Source organism: Triticum urartu, chromosome 6A, assembly GCF_056163025.1.
Source record: "Triticum urartu cultivar PI428250 chromosome 6A, HENAU_Tu73, whole genome shotgun sequence".
In the NCBI taxonomy this organism is placed as follows: Eukaryota; Viridiplantae; Streptophyta; class Magnoliopsida; order Poales; family Poaceae; genus Triticum; species Triticum urartu.
In genome coordinates, this window is record NC_141878.1 from 26,473,387 (window position 1) to 26,483,878 (window position 10,492).

The 10,492-nt window shown below is 38.6% G+C and overlaps 1 protein-coding gene across 3 annotated transcripts; it reads right to left on the reverse strand.

The window, feature by feature from the left end:
• Positions 1-3,334: 3,334 nt before the first annotated feature.
• On the reverse strand, positions 3,335-9,502 carry LOC147963464 (uncharacterized). 3 transcript variants are annotated; one of them, XM_087527780.1, is made up of 6 exons: positions 8,973-9,502; positions 8,727-8,873; positions 5,137-5,240; positions 4,768-5,013; positions 4,135-4,686; positions 3,335-3,530 (listed from the first exon to the last, which is right to left on the reverse strand). In XM_087527780.1, exons 4-5 carry the CDS (start codon positions 4,961-4,963, stop codon positions 4,145-4,147), a joined length of 738 nt encoding a protein of 245 aa, XP_087383906.1. In that variant the 5' UTR covers positions 4,964-5,013; positions 5,137-5,240; positions 8,727-8,873; positions 8,973-9,502; the 3' UTR covers positions 3,335-3,530; positions 4,135-4,144. The 3 variants fall into 3 exon arrangements, with proteins under 3 accessions (XP_087383906.1, XP_087383905.1, XP_087383907.1); XM_087527779.1 differs by having other exon boundaries at positions 4,768-5,050; XM_087527781.1 differs by lacking the exons at positions 8,727-8,873; positions 8,973-9,502 and adding an exon at positions 6,033-6,101 and having other exon boundaries at positions 4,768-5,050.
• Positions 9,503-10,492: the final 990 nt, after the last annotated feature.

The window sequence follows — 10,492 nt, forward strand, 5'->3', positions numbered from 1 at the left end:
TTTATTTATTATATGATTTACATACAACGGCCCTAACTCTGCAAATACAATATTCACTGATTTAATGTTCTCATGTTCCACTGATATTTGTAGGGTTCAGATTTTGAATGTTTTTTGTTCTGCAGGGTTTTGGACATGTCTATCCGAACATTGCTGTACAAATAATCACAGTTTGTAAACATCCAAGTCTTCTTGCCCGTTAGTACATATTACTCTACTTGGCATTTTATTTTCATACATTTTACTTGCTTGGTTTTTATGTGTGAACGAAGAAGTAATTGTGGTGGTCTAGACTGCGGACAGTGGGAGAGATAGCTTGCAAATCTCAGCCATGGTCCAGGAGAGGAAGTTAAGTGGAAGATTAACCAAAGGTCGACAAACTTTCGGCATATGATCAAATGCATGATACTTAAAGCAAGGCTGATGAACTAGAAATTACGTTGTGGAACTGAAAAATGGCTTAAGAAATAATCGAAGGTACGAACAATTAATTCATCACAACAGCAGAGCCAATGTTTTGTTACTGAGAGCGGGATTAAATTAGTCGATGGATGCAGTGACAAATTATATCTGAAGTTATCCCTTTTTTAGACGTATCTGAAGTTATCCTTAGAGGGCCTGCTTGATCCTGACCACGAACATTGCTGTACAAATAATCACAGTTTGTAAACATCCAAGTCTTCTTGCCCGTTAGTACATATTACTCTACTTGGCATTTTATTTCCATACATTTTACTTGCTTGGTTTTTATGTGTGAACGAGGAAGTAATTGAGGTGGTCTAGACTGCGGACAGTGGGAGAGATAGCTTGCAAATCTCAGCCATGGTCCAGGAGAGGAAGCTAAGTGGAAGATTAACCAAAGGTCGACATACTTTCGGCATATGATCAAATGCATGATATTTAAAGCAAGGCTGATGAACTAGAAAGTACGTTGTGGAACTGAAAAATGGCTTAAGAAATAATCCAAGGTACGAACAATTAATTCATCACAACAGCAGAGCCAATGTTTTGTTACTGAGAGCGGGATTTAATTAGTTGATGGATGCAGTGACAAATTATATCTGAAGTTATCCTTTTTTAGATGTATCTGAAGTTATCCTTAGAGGGCCTGTTTGATACTGACCAAGGAGTTTGCTCTCTCAAAGTATAGTACACTAATGTAAGTTGTTTTTTATATGTTGTTCTTGACTAATGAGCTGTATGCATCCTCTCTTTGCCAAGGTTAGCTCGCCTCCATGAGGGTGTCTTTATATATGTTAGGATTTGGACTACTAAATAACCAGGATACAGTTGCATTTATATTAATGTCTGGTCCATGTTATGAGCGCATACAGTTTGAGTTCTCTCAATGTCGACCTATCTTTATATCGAATTACTTAGATTTAATATAAAAATGTAACCTTACTCTCAAGTGATGTAGGAAGGATGTAACGTTACATGCAAATATTTTAAATACATCCGTTTGAACGACCTTTCATATGGATCGGAGGGAGTAATGAACAAAGAGTTCAACACATGAGGTATAAATAGAACATGATACATTTCCATCTGAGTGGACGCTATGTACCAGTCCAGAGCAATCCCGTTGACACACGTCCATACAAAGCAAGTTGTGCACGTAGGCATACAAAAATTGCAAATGGTTACATCGTCGCCTGTGTCATCAATCATTGATGGATTTAATTTGTTTGCTTCTTAGCGATTATTAGGAAGTACTTTGTTTCGTAGATATTATGTAACTACTTGATAAAACCATTTTGTAGTTTTTATGAAAAACCTATATATTACATCAAAAAAGTGTGCATACATATCAAGATTAAAATTAAATAAATCCTATATCTTCCTCAGAAATATATTTTCATATATGTACTTCCAAAAGCTGAACTTTAGAGTAGTCATGTTAAAAAAAATATTTTGACTGGGCAAAGATGAGCAGAGATATAGTTGAATTGTCGATCATTGACGTATTTCACTATTACCGCATGCCCGTAGGCGACAATGAACTGATCTATGGACATGCAAAAGAAATAAAATGATGTTGTAGCTAGGATGGTACATGCAGAAATTAAGCACTAAAAATCTCGAGAATGTTATTTCGATATTATGTCTTAGATTATAGTCACATACGATTTGCATAAATAAAACAACAAATACAATATACCAAAATTCATGATTTATAAAAGATTAGGTGATTTGAGATTCATATTTTCTCAAACAATCCAGTTGCGGTCCCACCATGTAGTCAATAATTCATCAATAATTTGTAGGGAGTAGTTATTTTCTGGGCGACTTATAGTCAATTATTATATCCGAATTAACATTTATAGCCCTCTGAAGAAGAAATTCACAACATCTGTATGTAAAAAATATATTCAATTACCCTTTTTTGTGTAACTAACTATTTTTTACAACACGTTGCAAATGAACTCCTCATACAGAATCAAGTGACAATAATTTAAGTTCTCAAAATATAAGAAATATTAAAAATACCAAGATTTAGTTACCAAATATAATAATTATAGACAAAATTCTGGCCGCGTAAATGCGTGGGAAACAATGCTAGTTCTTACTAAAGCATAATTACTCATCAACATGACTCACATATTATATCAACATAGCTCAAAACTATTACAAGGAATCAAGTTTGTTTTGTCCAATGATATCTACCACTTTGGGACTAATTTCATATGTTGCTTTTGATAGCTCAAACAAATCTAAGTGAAGAACATGAGCATAAAAAATACTTCTCTCAAAATAATTTAATTGAAGCAAGAGACAATTTCTTTAAAATTTACTAACTCTCAAATAGATCTAAGTGAAGCATGAGAGCATCTCTCCAAAAATACTAAAGCACACCGTGCTCCAAAAAGATATAAGTGAAGCACTAGAGCAATTCCATAGCTCATAAAGTTTTAAGTGAAGCATAGAGAGAAATTGTAAACATGTCATGGCATAATCTTGGCTCTCACAAATAGGTGTGTCCAGCAAGGATTCATGACTAAAACACAAAGCAAAAAAAATCAAAGACTCATATAATACAAGACACTCCAAGCAAAACTCACTACTAGGAAAAGGCCAACTAATGGCGCACCTGTTTTGATTATTAATGGCGCACTACAGGTGCGCCATTAGTATCACGCCACTAGTATATTTTAGTAATGGCGCACCACAGGTGCGCCATTAGTATCTGGTATACTAATGGCGCACCACATGGAAGTGCGCCATTAGTAACAATTTTTTTTAAAAAAATCGTTTTTTCTTAATCTCAGGTCACTATTTCACATATGAGATATCCAACACATATATATGCAACAAGCATCCATACAACAATCATATCCAACACACATGTTTCATCATATATACATACATAGCCAACACATAGTTCCATCGTTACATATTACAAAAGTTTCACATTGTTCATCCAACACCGTTATCCATCAATTCACAAAAGTTTCACATTGATACAAAATAAAAACACAAATGGAAAAGAAGCACTCCATCCATGCAAGCTTCCGTGAATTAAATCAAATCTACAAAATGATAAACAAGAAGTTAGAAGAAGAAGAAGAAGAGAAGAAGAAGAAGAAGACTAGAAGAATACTAGAAGAAGAAGAACACTAGAAGAAGAATAAGAAGAATAAGAAGAAGACTATAAGCTTATTATGTAAACTTGATCATTTTGTGCTAACGTAAGTAATTTTGGAGCAAACCTATAGGAAACTAAGCATATAAGATATAAGTTAGCATATTAGAGCCAACTTAGGTAAAATGAAGCTAACCTATGTCATTTTATAAAAGAAGAAGAATAAGAAGAATAAGAAGAAGACTATAAGCTTATTATGTAAACTTGATCATTTTGTGCTAACATAAGTTATTTTGGAGCTAACCTATAGGAAACTAAGCATATAAGCTCTAAGTTAGCATATTAGAGCCAACTTAGGTAAAATGAAGCTAACATATGTCATTTTGGAAAAGAAGAAGAATAAGAAGAAGACTATAAGCTTATTATGTAAACTTGATCATTTTGTGCTAACATAAGTAATTTTGGAGCTAACCTATAGGAAACTAAGCATATTAGAGATAACATAGGTAACTAAGTATATATATATATATCATTTTGGAGATCTGACATACCTGACATAGTTCAGTTCTCATTGTTCTTCTCCTCCTTCCTCAGCCTGATGCGCCAAGAGCGGCGAGGCGGTGGAGGCAGCTGTGGGATGTAGTCTTCTACCACAATTGGCGTGGTCATGTCGCCCAGCTGTGGGATCGCCGGCGCCACCACCGGTGCGTGGTCATTGTCAGGCACCACCACCATCGCGAGGCCACCTTCAGGCAGGACGGGCACGACCATCGCTAGGTCATCCTCAGCCACCACCATCTCTTGCCCATGGTCAGCCACCACCATCTCTTGCCCATGGTCAGCCACCACCATCTCTTGCCCTTGGTCAGCTACCACCAGCGCTAGGTCATCCTCAGCCTGATGCCCATCGTCATCCTGCAGCTCCTCATCCCCACTATGCTTTTCTTCTCCGCCACTCCAGTCCGGATCATCCTTCTTGTTGTCTTTGCTGCTGCCAGAATCGCTGCTGCTTTCGTTAAAGCCAGAATCGCTGTTGCTTTTGCTACAGCCATAATCGCTGCTGCTTTGGTTGTAGCCAGTGTCGCTGCTGCTGCTCCCATTGCCTGTCCAAATGCAACAATGAACGTTAACAGTCGATGTGAGACAAAGCCAAATGTAGAGGAATAAGAAGAGGCAGAATGCACTGGCATCTTCGTCGTCAGCGTAGCACATGCGACACATAGTCGCGTTGAAAACCTTCACGATGAGCATTATGGCGTCATCGTCGTACCTGAACAGAAGAAAGTACCCAATCCGCAGGTCATAGGCACTGTAGAACTTCTCCCAGCCACGACACAGGTACATGTGGCCCTCCTCGATCACCAACTCCACGTCCCACATCCTGCGAACCCCGCTGCCGGCCTATCGGAGCTTCACATTATCTGGCGGATCTTCACCCAGCATGTTCATAAAAGTGTCAGGCAGCCTCTACAATTTGGGACAAGGAGTGATGTAGCAAACAACAGAGTTATCATAATGAGATGGGTGAAGGGGAGATCTCTCATTTTATATACCTGCCCGGCTGATACTGAAGTCCCAAGTTTGATACTGAAGAACTCGAAAGCATCCAACTCGTACTCCGGTGAGGCAGAGCGGCGGTGGCTGCTTCCCCCCATCTCTGATAAGCAGCAGAAGAGACCAATTAGTACCCTTACAACATTATCATACAACATTATAGCAGCATAAATTTTGAGCAGAAGATAATCAACTACACCAATGCACTTCCGAAGTTCCCGCTTCCCACCCATGATGTTGTTAAGCGAGGACTAGTGCCAAATGCATTTTCGGTACGAAAATACATCACAGGCCACTATGTTATTTAATATCATTCTTCTCGAAGACTAATGATTGTTACATCCTACTAGAATGATGTTCTGTCCTCAGAGATGTCTCGTTGCTTATGAGGAAGCAGCAAATAAACACTTGAAAAAAGCTCTCATCCTCGAAGATGCATTCTTGGTTATATTACCGTTCCGAGTTATGTTGTTCTGTTATTTTATTTGAAGACATGATGGGTTACTTATTTGAAGATGCTACTCCTAAGAAAGGTCAACTTTTCGATCATCAGCCTCTACAATTAAACAATGATGCATTCTTCCTTTTCCTTTCCATCTTCTTCTTCTCCACCTCTCTTCTTTTCTTGTTCTCCTTTTTCTTTCTTCTCCTTCCTCCTCCTCCTCTTCTCCTTCTTCCTTTCTTGTTCTGTTTTTCAACTTTCTTCTTATTCTTCTTTTTTTTCCTTTTTCCTCTTCTTCTACTTCTTCTTCTTTTTTCAACTTTCTTCTTCTTCTAATTATCTAAACCTAAATCTAGCACTAACCTAAACCAACCACTAACCTAAACCTATCAATAACCTAATTAAACCTAAACAGCAAAGAAAAATAGTAGAAAAAAACAAAAAAATGCTCACCTTGGCTCCGGGGGCAGGGGGTGGTGGTGGACGGCCGCGGTTAGGGCAGCGGTGGCGGGCCTGGCTCCGGGGGGGGGGGGGGGCGAGGCGGACGCAGGGGGCCCGCGGCGAGCCTGGCTCCGGGGGCGGCGCGGGCGCAGGGGCCGACGGGCAGGTGGTGGGGGCGGCGGGGCACAAGGGGGCGCCATTTGGGCGATGGGGCGCCGTTCGGGCGCCGGGGCGGTGGCGGGTGGTGGGGGCGACGGGGCGAGGGGCGGTGGGGCCAGGGGGCGGTGGCGGGTGGCGGCGGTGGCGGCGGGGGGTGGTTGGGACGGTGGGCGACGGGGCGAGGGGAGGTGGGGCAAGGGGGCGGCGAGGGGAGGGAGGGCGACGGGGCGAGGGGAGGTGGGGCTCGGCATTACTAACAATTTTTTTTTCTTCAAAACTACTAATGGCGCACGGTGGATGTGGTGCGCCATTACTATGTCAATTAGTAATGGCACACTATACCATGATGCGCCATTAGTAACAAACATTTTTTTTTTCAAAACTACTAATGGCGCACCACACACCAAGTGCGCCATTAGTAATACTAGTCATCAACCCGTGCATTTGCACGGGCTCGCATATTGAGAATGCTAACTTTCTGTAATTTTAAATGAACAATACAATTAGCCGATTATAAATTTTCATGTAAGGCATGGCACAATTTGTAAGAGTATGCCGTCCAAAAATATAGAAAATTGGTGTCCTGATTTATTTCACATTAGGAAATATTAGCCTAAAACAATAATAAACAATTCTAAATTTGGTCGAACTATAGGACATACAGAATGCTAACTTCGTCTGGTTCGAAAGCTTTAATTTTTTGGTGGGAAGATTACTTGCTATTTATTCCAGTTGTTAAGAATGACTTTTGAAGCTATTAGATGATTGTGCTAGTGGTTTCCAAATAAAAAAATTGAATAGGCTAGCACTATCTGCATATTCTCCCCCAATCCTGTGTCATTACAGAGGTGTTTCCACGATGTTGCATAGGAGATGGCCGGAAGGTGTCCTGCAGAGGTGATTGTACATCGTCATCAGGGAGATTGCTAGATTTTTATTCAATAGTTTTTTTTCTATATTAGTTTTGACTCACTCAAAACATATTAGTTAGTTGTAATGTATATTTATATGTATTATGTTTCTGTACTTTCCACTACATTGATGCCATAAATTTGTATTCTGATTTTCTGGTTCTAGGAATTTAAGTTACATGGTGTAAAGACAGAATTTATGTATTTTGCACAATACAAAGAGTTCCTATTGAGAATATGTACCATATCATTCAAATTTGAGACCAATGAATGAAAAGGGAAATGTGATCACCATAGAATGTCTATAGAGTACATCAATTTTTATGTTTCAAGAAAGTCCATGAAAAACAGAAGAGGTAAAATGGGGGGAAAAGCAATACCTGTCGAACTATTTTTTTGCCTATTGCAATCAATCCCTTTCAGCAGGATATGTACACAAACAAATAGATGGTTTATAGTTTGCGAGCACTAAATGTATGCGATGAAAGGTAAACTATAAATAGTTCAAGTCTAGCTAAGTACCTGGTTAATCTAACAAAATTTAGGAATAGTACAACTACTATTTGTAACAACTGAACTAACAATTCCCTCCACATGCTTTCGGATTGGTATGACACTGATGATGCATAAACATTGAGAATTAATTTAAAGGGATCCTTAGAATTATCATCAGAGAGAATTGAAATTGCAATTAAGTTTAATGTACTTTCGACTATTTTAGTGGAATAGAAGATCTACATATGCAATCATGTCTACAACATAATTGTTGAACTGTTTAGCCACATCAAAATGTATTTTTGCCAAACAAAGCATAACTAACACTTTCAGAAAAAAAAAGTTATTAGGCCAGAGGTTCAACAAAAGAAAAAAAAAATCAAAGTTTGTAAATAATGTATTTTTTACTAAAGAAGAACAAAACAGCGAACAAACAATAGTGCAGTCCCACTATTATACTTGATATGCTACTATAGCATCAACCATCCGTATCATATATAGTAAGAAACTTCTTTTCCTTTCATAGTAAGCATAATTTTAGTTCAGAATATCAGAGGCATTTGCCAAAGTAACATTGCTATATCTGGATCTGAACCAAAATCATATCAGCTTGAGATCTCTTTCTATTGTTTATATCTCTCATATGTATGGATGATTTTATTAACTGAAGAGTATATATGCTCCAATTTTCACCACTGGAACACAATGGAGATAAAAGACCTATGGTTCACGGTGCAGGGTGCTACATATTTACTGCCAGTATCTTGCCAATATACTATCGCATATTGTATCATGTAGTACAGTAACAGTACAACTACATCTGATTAGGCATCTCTAGCGCATAGCTCTATGTATAAGGTCTTAAACGCCATGATTAAAAACAGCAACGTACGCAGACAACTACTATTCAATAGGCGCTTATATAACATGGAAAAAAAACTAAGATCCACCTATGCGGCTGTGTGCTCTGCTTGCAAAAAAAAAGTGCTTGTCAGCTTCAATGCAAATAATGTAAGCATTTATTCCCAGATACGTTATATCTCAGCTCTAACTATAATAGGCTATCACCGATAGCTTCCAGCCTGAGAGAATTGGTTGAAGCGCACATTTGTTGTACAGAAAAATATTAGTTCTGACATACCTAATTACAACACGGATCACTGTAAATTTCCCTCTAGAGAGGTTAGCGTGCACCTAAATTCTTGTCCAGCACAACGTCATATGACGTGCTCCAAGCAATCACAGTGGGAGCGGCAAAGGCATGTTCAACCCGCCTCAATCGAGAAAACTACAACACAATAGAGGAAACCAAATCAATTAAATTGCATGAAAGCCAACCTCCTCTCCTAGCGTGACCAAGTGGACATATGGGAATCTGGGATTATACCTGGTAGTCGCCGTGACCAAATCAGGAGGCATGGGGGAAGAGGATACCATGGCCGAGTTAGTGCCTCAGAAGTAATTATCGTCCCAAGATGTTATTCGACGTTGTTGTCCATCAGTGGCGAGATGTGGCAGCACATGGAAGCAGCAATGGAGACATCAGCCAAGAGAATAGCAAGCCTGTGGTGGCTGCGTTGATATGTAACATCACATGGAAGAGGCGACGCAGTCTCGCCCAAGAGGATATTGATCACGATGGATACTTCTCCTATATGGGGATAGCTAGCAGGGGTAAACGGAGGCCATACCGAGCAGCATCATGGAGACCTCTCCTATGTGAAGAGACCACAGGTAGACAGAGGTGATTTATGAAGGCGTAGACTGTAGACAAACATGGAGGTAGGGTAGGGAAAATAGAAACCAATGATTGTACGTCTCTGATTCAGTTTTATATATAACAGGTTGTGGAGCCGTAGATAGATTATAAGGTGAGAGGTTTTTTTATTCTTTTTATAAGAAGTTGTGGAGCCGTAGATAAATTATTAAGATGAGAGGTTTTTTATTCTTTTATTTTTATAACAGAGAAAAGAGATCGGAAGTTTTAGATAGAACTTCTTTTAAAATCAAGGTTTTTTTGTAGGATTTCATGAGTCGATCTACACCGTAATAATTTGGTCCCACCAGATTAACGGCTCGTAAAATCCAATTAACGTGAGAATTTCTTGAAAGTCGTAAATTAGTATAAGTAAGTATAGATAGATATAGATAGATATAGATATAGATAGATAGATATAGATATAGATATAGATATAGATAGAAGTATAGATAGATATAGATAGATATAGATATAGATATAGATATAGATATAGATATAGATAGATATAGATATTACTAATGGCGCACCAACACATGGTGCGCCATTAGTATATAGTAATGGTGCACCACGTGTCTGGTGCGCAATTAGTGGCCATATCATCTATAGCCCTTTTTCTAGTAGTGACTCAAAATATGTGACGAATAAAAATATAGTTTCAAGTAAAATACCTATGGTTGTTAGAAGAAAGAGGGGATCCCGTTCGAGGCATCCCCAAGCTTAGTTGCTTGGTACTTCTTGAATATTATCTTGGGGTGCCATGGGCATCCCCAAGCTTAGCCTTTTTACAATCCTTATTCCATCATCCATCGTAAAGTCACCCAAAACATGAAAACTTCAATCACAGAAAACTCAACAAAACCTTCATGAGATACGTTAGTATAAAAAAGCAAATCACTACTATAAGTACTGTTGCAAACCCATTCATGTTTTATTTTTGCATTATATCTACTGTGTTCCAAGTTTTCTATGCCAAAAACTCTTCAAAGAAAACCATAGAATCATCAAAACTAGCACACAACGCAAAGAAAAACAGAATCTGTCAAAAACACAACAATTTGTAGCAATATGGAGATCTCGAATACTTTGTAACTCAAAAATTCTGAAAACTTAGGAAAATGTGAGCAATTTGTATATTAATCTTCTGCAAA

Coding starts and splice junctions, on each gene's coding strand:
- LOC147963464 (XM_087527780.1), bottom strand. CDS start 4,963: ATGTGGGACGTGGAGTTGGTGATCGAGGAGGGCCACATGTACCTGTGT. Junction 4,687..4,767: donor CGCTGACGACGAAGATGCCA/GTGCATTCTGCC, acceptor GCATTTGGACAG/GCAATGGGAGCAGCAGCAGC.